Source organism: Amphiura filiformis, chromosome 1, assembly GCF_039555335.1.
Source record: "Amphiura filiformis chromosome 1, Afil_fr2py, whole genome shotgun sequence".
Lineage (NCBI taxonomy): Eukaryota > Metazoa > Echinodermata > Ophiuroidea > Amphilepidida > Amphiuridae > Amphiura > Amphiura filiformis.
This window is the reverse complement of record NC_092628.1, coordinates 68,964,609-68,980,591: the sequence shown is the minus strand read 5'-3', so window position 1 is coordinate 68,980,591 and position 15,983 is coordinate 68,964,609. Positions and strand designations below refer to the sequence as shown.

Here is a 15,983-nt window from a genome sequence, read left to right as displayed (position 1 = left end):
TAGTATTTATAATACTCAGGTTTTGCCCAGAAAAAAAGTTACCAAATCACCACAAAACCAGTAAAAATATTAATAAATATCTGAAACAAATAATAACATTTGAATTCAGGATGCAGAAACCTGTCATACTCACTGACTGCTTAGAGAACCCAAGTGTAAACTGTAAACTCAGACAGTAAAATGCTTTTGTCAACCAAAGGTTTTTAAATCATTCTCAATTTTTGATGATGAAAAAAGGTTGGAAGTGCTCAATAAAACCCTAAATGTTTATCCATGGAAGATTTTGATTACAATGTTGAACAAATTTGTAAAGTGTGTGCTGTCTGAACATAAAACAGCAGCAATTCAAAATCTGTCATTCAAAGCTTGTGAAATATCCAGAAAATAGTAAAACGAATCCAGAAAAACAGTGTGAAATTGGGCAAAATACCCTCAAATGGGCTGCAAATCAATAAAATTGTAGAAATTTGGCCACAAAAATCCAGAAAATCTGGAAAATCCAGACAAATCATACATACCCTGCTCTGTAATATTGCCTTGTTCAATCAAATCTCTTGGGAGTAGGCGATTGGGCTTAAAATGAGGGAATGGGCAACATCATGGGATGACAAAATAACATGCTTTAGACCTAGTAACTATAATAGGCAAACTATAAAGCAACTGCATAGGTTCCCACTTCTCTATCATTTCTACAACACGCAAAGTTCAGCATGCTCTAATCCCCAGTTTACATTCATTTTTGCAATCCTGCAAAATAATTCAAAACTTCCACAATGATAATGTGAATTTCACATTTCAGCTCTGAATGTGTCTGCATTCCACTTCAAATAATCCTGTTTTTGCACACTTAGGGCCTATTCTTTTTTGTATATATGCCAAAGTGTCATAAATTAGTACATATAATCTCCCTCTATCCTATGCATTCAATTCTAACAGATTTCACTTTAAAATAAATAAACAATAAGCAGATAATTGTCACTGCATGTTTCTAACAAATTACTAATTAAGCATGTTTTACTCTCAATAAAAGAGAGGAGATTGACTCTAAAAAATGATTCCATCAGAACTACTTCCAATCTATATAGAGCTTCAGCAACCATGGCAAGTAATAATAGGCATTTGATCTCTTCAAATATATTTGAATTTGGCTCAAGACAACATAGCATGAATCCATGATTGATATTCATATTGTTTTAACTCCTATGAAACCCAACTCTATACATAACACACTAAACATGGTATCTTCTTGCTCAGAGATTAACAACCTCAATTGTCTACATATTGAAACTGTCAATATTGAAAGTCAGTTAGTTAGTTTGTTTATGATGACCACATTGTATGAATCTCATGTTTACTCAACCTAGTACCAATAAGAATACTAAACAAACTCAACCTACAATATATAATTTGATTAAAGGTGACATTGATCCAGACAGTGGTTTGAGATATGGGCGTGGTTCTCAAAATTATCATCAGCATTATGAAAAGCAAGCAGTTCCCAGAAATTCACTAATATATCACTAAGGTCTTGCATTTCATGAGATACGGATCACACTATTAGTAGTAATTTAATAATGTTAAATTACAAGACATAAACCAAATTCTTAATGATTGAAGCCCTGCCATGATTTATGCAATCAATTTCTATCAAAAATCTAGCTACATTTTAAATCATTAAGTATATGCTTCAGCTGTGCCACCAAACACTAAATTATACAGTGAATAGGCTTATTATATGTGTCATTGTTTAATATTCTTATTGAGCAGAGCAAAGGCCAGAACATCCTTCATGGATATTATTGGAATGCCCTCAGACAAGCAAAGGCTGGACTAGCAAACATCTTTAGATGTCTGTTTCCAATTTGATTATCAGTATGTATGCATCTGAAAATAAACATGTGATTATAGATTGACTTGTAAACCCTATGTAAACAATCATAAAATAACTGTTGGTTTGAGATGTAGTATGCACTATCAACCGAGATCTTGATACCCAACATATGAGCAGACCAATTTTTTTTTTTCATTTCTCAAGAATGACCAGGGGCATATCCAAGATTAAGCCCCATATGATGCTTGATTCTCTGTGCAATTTTTGCCATCAAACTGGTCATCATCCTGGGGGGAAAAGTCCCTGCAAATCCATAAATTGGTACATTTATAGTTTAAAATATAAAGGTGCGTTCTCAGACAGAAATATCACAGTTAATTCAATACCACTTGTTTTGTTTTTCTCCCCAGACCAATGAATCTCCATCCTCTGGATATTTCAGTGACATAGGCTGACCAGACCCCATGGTTTGAAGCAAAAATGAGGTTCAATATTAGGAATCATGTTTTAGGTGCTACAAATAAACATATAAACCTACTGGTGCATCGTCTCCTGTGCCAATGACACTCATGCTGACTTGTAAGTATCCCATAGCTCCTGCTGCAGGATCTTCTGGACTGGTCAGGAGTAGCCACTTGTTGTGGAACACATGGCTATCCTCTTCATATACTGTACCAACATCCAGGTGGAATCCACCAATGAGGGCATCACTACGGAGCTTGCGAGAATTGAATACCTACAGGGTTTAAAATTGGTAAAAAAAATAAAACATTTCCAAATTATCCCCAATTAAGAATTAAATATGCATAGTATGCAGCATGGAATTATAGAAGCATTTACATAATATTTTCATGATCTAATGGAATATAATAGTCGAACTTCATTTGTTTATAATACTAATAAATTTGTCCATTCATTTATTCCTTCCTTTCTATCATTTATCCGTGATGCATTCATTCGCATACAATGCATGTTTCATTTGACTACATTTCTGCAAAAAGCGGTCATCAATTTCAACGCAAAACTTTTCATTTCTACATTCATATAGTTCCTTGTATTTTACCATACACCTAAAATTAAATCATATTTCATTACATCAAATAGTACTTAATCAATATTTTGTTTATATTAATTAATAACCTTTAATATCTTAATCATAGTAACCATCAACATACAACATTTTGCTTTTATTATCATCTACGTGTTCACATCCTCAAAAGCAAAAACACACATTTATTTTCAATGTTTAAATAGAAATTCCTTTGTGGAATTTGCATATGGTGCTCTAAATACCAACAATCAATGTTTAGCATATAACAAAAACTGAATCACTTTCCATGAGAAAATACAATGAGTTTGTATTGTAAACCCTATTCATGTTTAATTGACCTTATTAATCTTGAAATTAAAGAAGTAACAGAATGTTACATGGTCACTACAGAAAAGGTGTCAAACCATTACATGTATCAAGCAGGGAAGGAAAACAATGGGCATTGTTTATCATGGGAAAATTACACTCATTCATTACATTTGCTTGATTAATTGGAGGTTTATATCTTTATTGATCAATCAGTCTTGTCACAGTAGTGATTGGGCTATTTCAGTTGAAATCCACACTACCCCAGTGGAAGATTTTGGAAATATCTTCCACAGGGGAGCAGTGTTTACTCTCTCTGGAAATTGGGTGCGCCAAATGAGACATTATCTTCCCAAATTGGCCAAATTTTGGCTCGGTAATTCCCCAAATTGACTAATTGTAATACAGCATTGCAAATTTGTGTGGGCCAAAAATAATTTTCACTGGGCCAAAATTGAGACATACAGCCTCTGAGTAAACACTGCAGGGGAGTATGTTTTTCAAATGTAATTGGTCAGAGGTATTAATTTTGAAACCCATACTCCTCCTGTATTATGGCCTTATCTATATCTTCCACAACTGGAGTGAGTATTACAAATGGAAGTTACCCAATTGTCTATTCTATTCAAAATTGATACTCCCTCTGTAGCAGACTTAGCTAAATGTTCCACAGGGGTAGTGTGAATTTTAAACGGAATAGCCCAATACTTAAGGGAAACTCATTTTGTCTGATTCACAGTGTTCGACCATCTGAAAGCATATTGTTTATACCAGTACTTTGTTTCTATGTGTTATGATTTGATTAATGTGTATTGTGGAATCTGTTGAGTACATAAATTGAACATGTGCAGAGGCACACATGGTTGCCTTTTCATACAATGAATAAATGATGATGATATTAGTACAATAATAATGACAATAATGTCATATCTATAATACAAGCCATTAACATTTTTGTTAGATTAAAATTTGGAAAGAAAGGAAAGAAAATATAAAAGAAAGAAAATAAAGTAAAGTAAAAAATGAAAGAAAGAAAGCAAAGAAGGAAGGAAAGAAAGAAAAGAAAGAAAAGAAAGAGAGAGAAAGAAAGAAAGAAAGAAAGAAAGAAAGAAAGAAAGAAAGAAAGAAAGAAAGAAAGAAAGAAAGAAAGAAAGAAAGAAAGAAAGAAAGAAAGAAAGAAAGAAAGAAAGAAAGGAAGGAAGGAAGGAAGGAAGGAAGGAAGGAAGGAAAGAACTGAGATTTTAGATCCAGGGTATGGCCCAGTTAAATACAAAATATACAGCCTGTGTCTAAAGCAACTGAATGCACATCATTTCCAGTGTTCGAATTTAAGAAAAATAAATGGTTGTCCGACGGACAACCAGATTACAATTTCTGGTTGTCCGTCTAAGTTTTTGGTTGTCCGCAGGCCTACAAATGTGACTTTTGGCTAGATTTATGGTTGTCCGGCGGACAACCGAATCAGTATTTTTGGTTGCCCGGCGACTTTTTTAGTTGTCCCGGGCACCGGACAACCAAAATTTCGAACACTGATCATTTCAATCCTATCACAGATTTGTTATAATTTTCATCTTACAATATTTTCACATATTCATGATAAGCCTCAACTAATATCAATGTTACTGAAATCTTCACATTATTGTATATAATATGAAGCAAATCAAAGTTGAGTACACTTCAAATTTGGCAATCAATGAAAATATTTGTGAAATATCTCATGCAATAATACTGTTACACATGTGCTGTGATTGAACTAAATACTAAAAGGCCTTCCATAAATTTGCATTTGTGCACAGCTTGTCAGTCCAACAAACCCTAAATAATTTTATGACTCTGTATCTATATAATATTGTGTCTTTGCACAGTCATTGAGAGTAGTCAAATTATGCAAATTATTTTGCAAAATAATATAGAGCTATTCAGGATTGTAGTCCTGCTATTTTAAACCAGGGCGTTCTACATTTTCTAGGCTGGGGAAAGGAATCAGTCAAAATGTTGCAAAGAAAAAGCAATTTCTTATTTTAAAATTTCCATTTAAAATGATATAATTATGATTTCAAGAATATAATCCTGATATTTTTTTGTTAGTTTGCTTACTTGTTTTTTTTATTTATTGTTCTTTCAGACCATGGACATAATAATAAGTATGTCCATGTTCAAACATTGTTTTAATTACATACAGTTTTTCTTCACTGCAGATGATATGTCATTATAACCATAGCAGATATATACACTGAAAAACAGGGAGCTGGTTATTATGGTTATTAACGCAGGGAGTTCCGGATATAATCAAGTTCATTAGTAGTTCATGACCTAATAAAGTCTTCTCTTGCCTTACTATTTCAATCTAAACTACTAACCTGAAAATTGATGACTTCGTCAAACAACTCTGCTGGACTCTTGTTGAAGTTGAAGAAGAACACCTGATGATAGAAACAAAATTTTTTTTTTTTAAATGTGACTTAAATTGGCAATTTGTGAAGACTTTTATTGTACAGAGCTCACTACATGTAAGTCCTCCAATACATTTTGGTATAATCCAAAAGCAACTTAATTAATGTTTTTATCGTAACTTATTAATGTTTCTATTTGATTAATGTACTCAAAGTGAAAAAGTTGTCCAACACAAATCGATGCATATCAAAAGAATAAAAATGCTATTTTTGGCTGGAAATTTAATAAATGGCTATCTTTCTCAGTGAATGGTAGCAAAAACAAGCACTCACTTGATTAATATGTAATCAGTCTGTCAAACTTTAAAATAACAGAATTCATCAAGTAATTTTTGGATTATACCAAAATATCTTAGGGGACTTAGATCTTGTGGACTTATGTATTAATGATTCAACATTTCAGCATGTTAACCATCTGACAAGCCTGAAACACAGGACAGGTTTGTGATATTACTATTTCCTTACATGAATAGGCTTATAATGTTACATATTAAGTCGATACTGTTACCCATATTTATTGAATACTTGCAACAAGAGCTGAAAAATGATACATTTTATCATTTGATTTATCATCATTCCTTTTTTTTTCATTTTCCCTTTCATTTTTGATAGTGACGTTAACTTGACAGGGCATTTCTATATTACTAGCCAAGTAATTAGGCAGGTGGTATGTGATGTGTATCCTTATATCATCAGGTACTTGATTACAAAGCATTGTGTAGTCAACTATGTCCAACCTATATGGTTGTACTTTCTAGTAACTCATATGCAACCAGGTGACTCACAATACGGACATTGCACCTACTAATTAAGAGTTCAGATTCAACTTTCCACTGGTTTGATATTAATAAAGTTTGAGGCAAAAAAGTGTCTTTTAACAACCTTTTTAAAGTCAATAAAAGGCATTGGATTTCCCCCCTTTTTTATTGCATTTTTGAGCCATTTTGTTTTGCTGTTCCTTCATGCTTTTCGGACAAAAAAAAATACATATTTTAAAAACTATGAGGCAAACCTGCTTGTTGGGCCTAATGAGTAATATTGTACTATTTTTATACCGAGAATGGCGATTGATCCACTATTATAAAGTGCTACTGGACATGTTTTCAAAGATATCAAAATGCTATACCAATGCACTTTTTACCCCATGTACCAAGTGTTATGACATTCTCATCACCATCTTAAATTCACGTCAGTATTAGTTCAGTGGTTCTTGATCACTAGCAGATCTCCTGGAAGCTCAGTGGGTGTGAGTCGCCTGTTATCGCAAGATTGTGCAAAATCACTTTAAATCAGTCTATTTCAGGCAACAAACAGCCAATTTCAGCCTCTTAATCTCCTGTTCACTTGACCATATCCCACCCTTAATATGGATCCACAAGATAATACTTGTAACAGAAGTTGACTTTGGTAATGCACAATTTCATTCTTACACATCTGGTTTTTACATTAGTTTCATCCTTGTACTTGACATGATATGCATAGTTTCATCCTACACTTGATATGCAACATTATATAAAGTGAGGTGTTAATAAGGCTAAATAGAATGAAATCCTCCTGACTCTATACATTACAAACAGAGATTAATTGAATGGCATCCCATAATGCATTGCACATGTGACAGCCTACAGGCCCCTGGCCTACAGGATACTCTTTGTGAGACTTTATCATTGTTCTCTATTGTATAAATAAAAGCTGATGTCAATATTTCCTATTAGATTAAATATTTTCACTTCTTTTTTTTAGAGATCAAGATGCATTTTAAGTGGTAAATGTTTAGAAAGTCAGATTTCTCCCACAGCATGCTAAACATGTACTTAGTTAGTGTCGTGATTTTGCCATTATAATATGAGTAAAAATTTATCATGAAGGGCAGTTTGAAAAACAGGATTTTTCGCCGTAGAGCAATTATTTTAATGGGGGAAACAGGAAAAGTGATCCTGCCTGGGAATTGAACCCAGGACCTAAACCACTTGGCCACTGGAGCTTTATGATTAGGCAGACTGGAAATTCAACCTATATGCAGTCACTCAACCCTATCTCCTAGACTGGAAATTCAAATACATGAATAAGTGGTCACTCAACCCGCTTATAGGTTTGAATTTTCTAATTCCTAAACCTGAGGTCCTGGATTCAATTCTCAGGCAGGATCACTTTTCAAGTTTCCTCCTATTATAACTCGCAGCGAAATTTATATAAAATATCATCATTAAAGCGAAACATGTATTTACTTGAATGTATCTCCCAGGACCCACTTCGATTTAAATACCCTATCCCCACTTAGGAGTAAAGAGTTACTATCTGGTTTCATCCTTAATTGCCAGCAACTTATTTTCTTTTAGAATTTCTCTATTTAATAAATTACTCACATTAAAAAAAAACCAGATTAGTTACATCAACCCATTGCCTCAAATAACACAGCATGCAATTTACTGAAATTAGAACCAGGGAGCATTGTGGGACAAATTATGAATTCTTTTTCTGGTTTGTAATCAAATTTCCAGCTAAGTAATCATGTTGAAATTCTTCTGGTTTAATTAAAACGGATCATCAATTATTAATGACTTAAGCAGGCACCGCACAATATTTGACATGATATTCATGATAATATACTTGTAGCATGCAAGATTACAAGTTCATATTATATAGGTGACATAAATTTTTGTTCATTGCAGTTAAATTTTATGCTTGTAGTTTCAATCAAAGGATATGAAGTATGATATATTTAGTTTTCAAGACATTTTGACCAACTTGTGCAAACCTAGAATCCCAGTAAATAGAGAATTTAAGTGTTAAAATTATATACCAAATACATCCTGATATAAACTACACTTGATATTAATGTCAAATAGTTTTCCTCAATTGTCACACTATTCATTTTGGAAATTTGATATCAGCATTTTTCAAATTTCAAAGGGAACAAAATGAGAAGTCAATTGATGAACTACATATTGTAACCCAGCAATGCAGAACACAAACATTGTGACCATATTCCTACAGGGCTTACACATTGGTTAACCCTCTGTGTTTAGGTGTTCACTCTTGAAGTCAACTGATAAAATAATATTTAAAATATTCCACAATTTAAAATCCTGCATTTTTAAAAATCTACATTATGATATATTTTTGTAAACTACAAACATGTCTATTATTGGTTCAGTGGTTATTAAATGAGGTTTTTTTTCCAAATTTTGTATTGATTGAAGAATGTTCTTTAACCTGTGTACAAAACACTAACTTTATCTTTGGTAATAGCCCATGAATCATTTCCTTCTATGCTTAGTTGAAACTTCCCACAACAAATCAACACCCCTTAGCAACAAAGTTACCTTGGCAACAAGAGTCCCTGTCAACACACATCTACCTGGTGATTTGACTCATCCATATGATAAATCATGGCCCTGACCACTATAATAGTATACTGAGTTTGGAACTTGGGAGTTTGATGAAATTAAAAAGTTTCTATGCTTTAAATGATAATTGATTAATAACCCATAAGCGTATACTGTTTTTTGTGTGTAATCACTGTAAATACAATGCCCAAGGTGGTCTTGGACTAATTTTTCTATTCAAAATCATGCCATTTGCGAGTTTAAATTACTACTAATGTTATTAATAATCTACTGTATTGCAGAACATTTATGTGAGGGTGCGCGCCATCCTTCAAGAGCAGAGTGCATCAGCATCTTATCATTTTATTTAAAAACAAGAAAGAAAAACACAAATACAAAAACAAAATTGGCAAACTGTTCAGAACAGCCTAGTCACAAAAAATTATTACTGGAAAAAAACATCTTTGTGTCTTACCACTTTAATTTTTTTTTAAAATCAACTTTATGATTAAATATTATCTTAAGCAGACATATCATAAGACTTGAGATATTTGTAACTTGTAACAAGCAATGACAGTGTCCAGACGTTGGCAGGCAAGCTGTTTACAAGTAATTACAGAAGCTCAGTAGATCACGGATGAGTAGTATGCATAAAGGAAATTCCTCTAATGTGGTCAATAACTTGGACACTATTTTAAAACAGCACTTTTTTCAGGAAGTGCTCTGAAATTACTTAAGCTTTTTAGAAAGTTACAAATTTATAATTATCATAAGAAACATAAATATCATTGCAACTCATAAGGCAATGGTTTTTTAGCCTGTAGCTAAAACCAACCTTAGCCTAATGGAATTAGATTATTCATATTAGCCCTTCCTATTATTATGAAATCTTCATATTTTCATGTGTACCTGTAAACCCCCACATCTCTCATTTCATTCATTATGGTTCGGAACCAATCATGCAGGTTGTTATAAGAATCAAGATTCAGAAAAAATGTTAAAGAATGTAATGAATGTCACTGACCTCATCAAAGTATGGTCTGTTGGTAGACTTCTTGACTCTGGTCATCTTGGTCTGTTTTTCCACAGTGACTTTGCACACTGGATGAATATTGCCTCCAGCCAATTGACGACCTTCCCAAACTTTGATGCGCACCTGGAAATCTTGAGGCTTCTTGGAAAGGTTGGCACGATTCTTTCTCTTCTTCTTCTTGAAGGAACTGGTGATGAATTTCGATATAACTAGGTTATATTAAAATATCTCGGTACCCCTGCTGTGAAATTAATTTTGCAATAAATCTACAACTTGTTGCAAATTTACTACAGACCATAACTGTACCCGAGCGCCATTCTACTCACATTCTGTTATTCTGCAATAATATTTATCCCATTCTTCCATTTAAGTCCAGCATCACTCGTTAATTGTAAACCTCCTTACTTTTTACTCCACTGGTTAAATTCCATTTCCTTATTTGGCACTATGCGGTCTTCCTGCTTCATCCATTATTTCCCCCTCTTTCATGACTTCACCCTCCACCTAACCCTGCTACTTACCCTCCTCCTCCCCCAGCACCTGGTGCTCCTTCATCTCCTTCATCCCCTGCTTCAATATCAACTCCTCCTCCTCCTCCTTCCCCATCCTCATCATCTTCATCACCTCCATCACCTGGTGCTGATCCTTCAACACCAGCGGATTCTGGAAGTATGCAAAAAGAAATAATACCAAATCAGACAGAGAGCACTAATAAACTACTATACTCAATAAAATTGTGCATTACGCCTCTATCATCATTTGTTTTTAAATATAAGTTTAGTCAGCCTGTATGATTGTTTATTTTCACAAACATCTGCACAACAAATAATTATGACCAACATAATGAATTACAACACAATAATGTTTGCATGGCACATGCTGGCGATCGTGTAGAAGTGGCAAGGTCTCCTCTCCCTTCTACGCGCCAACGAGCAATGGATCAACTGTCTTGTTGTCAAGACCGTTGATCAGCCAATCAGCACGACTGTTTATCACTTCTGCGTTTATGCTCGGTGCACAGCACATACCATGGAAGTAATAAAAAATAAGGACCCACAATCCACGACAAAATTTTTGGAAACTTTGACATGGGTACTTAAAATATACCCACTCCCCCATTTATTGTTGGTACTTTATTTGTTTTGGCCATGCACCGCAGAGACATCCCATATGGATTGGTGGGGCAGGGGGAGGGTTGTAGTATTAGAAAAGGGTTCAGAATTCACACCAAAGAAAGTAAAATTGTAGTATATCATGTACAACAGAAATACGGTTTAAAACAGTCTATTTTTACATAAGTATTCTAACTACTTTTAACCTGGATTCTAGGAATCTGCTTTAAAAAGTAACACTGTATGCAAGACTTTAATTCACATATTATGTGAGCATGCTTTTCAGACTTAATACAAGATATGCAATGAGCCTTGCATATATCATAGCTTACTAAGTATAGCCATGATTTTCAGACATCATTGATTTCTCAATTATCCTTGTAATGAGTGCCAACCATATCAGCGGTTGTGATACATCACATCATGTTGCATTTTTCCACGCACATAAGTTTTATATTAAAATTACAGTTCATGTTAACAAGACCATTAGCTTTAAATCTAGTAAGTTTGAACTGTTCCACCATTCCAAAAGTCAGTTGATTTAGGTGGCTTTGCCTAGAAATGATCCATTTATGTGCTCATAATAAGTTTCTCTGTGTTTTCTGTCAATAATTGTATACAAAATATATAATATTGACCACAATATGTCCTCAAATTTAAAGATGATTGCATCAATTGGAAATATATAAACTGCAGGCATGATAATACATTTCAATGAAAAAAAAAGGAAAATTCTGAGAAAAAAAAGGGAAAAGTACAGAAAATATAGCAAAAATTGCTCAAAACAGGCTAAAAAGAAATAAAAACATTGCATCATTTAAATATACCTGTCAAATCTACATCTGTATGTGTATCCATGGAAGTAAAGAGATATGGTATATCCAGAGAAGATGGGTGTATCCTACATGTACAGACTAGCAGTATTATCTATTGAGTACTATGATACACCATCAATTAATGGCCATCAGTTTGAGAATCACTGTGTAGGCCCACAGCAGGCCTATGCATGGTTGAATAGACAAGTCCATTTTGCATAACAAAAAAGTGAATAACTGCATAATTGTATAATACTAGGAATTGCAGACAAAAGAGGAAGGACTTCTGGAGTTATTCATCCCTAGGAGTTAGTGATACACCATAATTATCTCATCTCCTATGGCATAGTTCAATAGACTCCATTCATATATGGCATAAAGTTGACCTCAAGTTAGAGAGTATGAGTTTTTTTACCCCACAGACCCAAATATTATTCTATGTGTGTACAAGCACATTGGGGTTAAAGCTGTGTACTGATGGATTAGCATTTTTGAGTTATAGGCACACTTAAAAAGCTCCCAAGGATCACCCCGTTGTCACACTTAAGCAAGCTTCAGAGCAATCGATAGGTATTTTGGGATTAAACGCTGAAGCGCCGATTAGGTACCTATTTTGCCTAATGAAATATGCACAGTCTGTTTCTGCGCTGTAAGGTAGCTAGCGATGATCAGGTACCTATTCAGCCTATTAGGGTTAGGGTTCATTATTGATCAGAGTATAGGCCTACATTCATTGGTAATAAACTAGTAAAAGTATATCGTGTATGCGCTTTACAAAATGTATTCCTAAAACTAGTGTCTGACCGATCAGGTCCCTATCTGAATCGGCCGATTGGCCGATCAATTCCCTCTTTGATCTGCCGATTCGATCACCGATCACCGATTACCAATTCCCCAATTGTAAACAATGGCTGCCATCGCCATGAGTAAATTTCACCTGTATGTTGAAAGGGTACTTGTACGCAAAGTATTACCATAATTATGTATGCTCTGAGCACAAAACTACACTCCCGTGCTCATTTACAATTATTTAATTTGCCCATGATTATTCTAAGTTCAATTTACCTTTTCCCCCTGATATCCGAGTCCGTCGAATCATTCGATCGCACCATTTTAATATTGTGTTTACGTTCAAGTCAGTATTGAGTTTTGCACACGGCCCGTAGCTGACACGCACGTGTGTAACCCGGAAGTGTTGAGTTTTGCACGCGGCCCGTAGCTCTCTCCAATCTGACACGCACGTGTGTAACCCGGAAGTGTTGAGTTTTGCACACGGCCCGTAGGTCTCTCCAATCTGACACGCACATGTGTAACCCGGAAGTAAGAACTACTACAATTGTACATATGCATGCCGGGAATTACCTGATTATCTCAGCTGCGTGCCTGAATCATGGTATGATTTTATATATGTTTATCGCCTACAAAGCTTGTTCTTTTGCTAAATTTCGCTTGATTTAAAGAAAGAAATATACCAATAAATGAATACTTGTTAAGCTTCAACAATTACTTTCATGATATTGGGTGATCGGTGCATTACATCGGCGGATGAAGGAAAAATCGGCCGATGCAGATCACTACCGATAAGCTAATAATCGGCCCGATTAGGAAGCTCCCGATCTGATCGGTCAGTCTCTAAAACAATAAGTATCATAAATAGACGAGTTTCTGGCAGAACGACTTGTAGCACAGTGGTATAGCGTTTGGACTATGGATCCATAGGTTGCTGGTTCGAACCCCGGTCAATATTTGGTAGAATTTTAAATCTAACATATTTTGTTTCTTTATGTTCATTAAGAGGAAATAATAGTAAGTATCTCCAACACAACGCTAGTAAGTATTTGTTAGGTGTGAAGAGGCATGCTTCGTAGTGCTTGTTAGTAGTCTTTGTCAAAGACCTCACGATCCTAGCGAGCGCCGAAGGTGCTTCAGTAGAATAATATAGATGGCGCTCCCACTACGGTGCTCCAGGCAGAGCCTTGTTGAAAGGCTAGTAACAAACAATTACACCGTAAATTTCATCATATTTCCCCACTTACGTTTTGTGATGGCCCCTTCTGCACCAGGTGGAGGTTTGTACATAATCTGCAAACTCACTTGGCCCTACAACATGCAAACAAACAAACAAACAAACAAACAAAATAAAAATGAATACAATTCTTGATTAGCAGCATGGATACTGATATAAGACTGTCATTTTTGACATTTGCTTAAAAAGTTACCCTTTTCAGAGTCTTGATTTGCAGTGACTTATTCTTGATTGTCTATAGGAATTTCCTGAACGAATAATGCACTTATCAGTTTCCACTCTCCAAAGCAAATAAGACTTCCCTTTAAAGTGCTGTCACCTATTCAAAGCACACTATATTTAGCATACTGCATGTACATGCATACATGAATAATAGGTGTCTGGCTATCACTGTGACTTTCAAAATAACATACAAGGGTCATACATGGCCTCCTTGGCCGCCCCACTTTTTGAGGCAAAAATTCTTTTTTGGAGGTGATTTTCATATAAATTTTGTTTATCGAAAATGGTAAAATAGCATAACTGTAAATCATATCTGTCATTTTAAATAATTTACACTACAGTGTTGTTATTTTTTTTTTTCACTTTAAAAAAGTTCCCTCTTTCTCACCTTCATCCCCTCTCAAAACTTGTCCGTTTGCTAGGGTAGTATATCAAGAAGAATATAGCATTTTGCATTATGGAGGTGGAGAATTTCACAGGCCCATAACAAGCAGGACAGTGGCTTTAATTATTTTGATTGGTTTGTTATAAAGAAGATTTATTACAGATTAAGTATGGTACAGATTAAACTCTGTTGACTGTTGTTTTGATGTAGGCCTGCAAGTATAAAGTGCAGACTGTGTGATTTAACTAATCGGTAACATCCCGTTTCATAAATCCCCCATCCCCTACTAGGAGACTTTGAATTACATTTTCTGAAGGGTATCCATGTGAAATATATAGATAGAATATATCATACTGTATGGTCTCAAATAGGGGATCCATTTTGTCTGCTTCCACTCTCTGGTCTTGTTTAGGATCATTTTCAGAACCACTGGTTACCTGGATGTTTGTACAAGTCCTTCCATGAAATATTTGATCTTAATACACACCTATGACGTCGCGCTATTGTTTTACCGCTCCATTATTTTCCACGAATGGAGCGATGATCACAATAACACGCCATTCAGAACGCTTTCTCTTTTCTCTGAAAAGCAAATACTTTTCAGGGAAAAAGTACTGGCATTTACTTAATGTAGTGTTAATATCAATTGCACTTTTGAAAAGCAAGTATTTGCGAAAAGTGCGGTATTGTTATCATCACTTCATTCATGCAAAACAATGATACGAAAAACAAGAAGAAAATGATTTTCACTAATACAATAAATTGAGGAAGCGGATAGCAACATTTGCACAGTATTGTCATGGGACCTGAGAGCACATCAGACATATCGAATTGCATGCTGAATACGAGGATTGTCCCTATATCTAATAATAATAATAATTTTGATTTTGTGAAATTCAGCGATATAATACAAATTATTAAAATTTCATATTTTTATATTTTTCCAAATGTAACAGTCCTCGAAGTAAACTTTATAAATCTAATGATATGTAATTAAACTATAGGCCTATGTAGCTGGGATGAAAAGCCGACTCAATTGAAAATTTGACCTTTCATATAGAACTTAAACATTTGTTTCCAAAAAGACCTACATTTTTTAGTGTTTTGAGGAAAAAATCTATAATCTTTAATAATGAAGGTCACAATTTTCATACACTGCAAAAACAAGTGTTTATATTTAAACACCATATTGTGTTTATCAGAGCAACATTTAATAAATACATAATTCATGTTAATGGTCTAACACTAATGTTAATTTTTCTAACACTAATGTTCATAAATTAACACTTGGTGTTATATTACAAACATTAGTGTTTGTAATATAACACCAAGTGTTAATTTATGAACATTAGTGTTAGACCATTAACATGAATTATGTGTTTATTAAGTGTTGCTCTGATAAACACAATATGGTGTTTAA

General features: G+C 34.4%; 1 protein-coding gene across 1 annotated transcript in view; it reads right to left on the bottom strand.

The window, feature by feature from the left end:
• Positions 1–15,983, bottom strand: part of LOC140152073 (myoferlin-like) — a 177,085-nt gene that overhangs the window by 123,225 nt on the left and 37,877 nt on the right. The window contains 5 exon segments of the mRNA XM_072174374.1: positions 2,370–2,567; positions 5,549–5,611; positions 9,995–10,190; positions 10,525–10,666; positions 13,967–14,030. Coding sequence (XP_072030475.1) covers positions 2,370–2,567; positions 5,549–5,611; positions 9,995–10,190; positions 10,525–10,666; positions 13,967–14,030 — 663 coding nt within the window.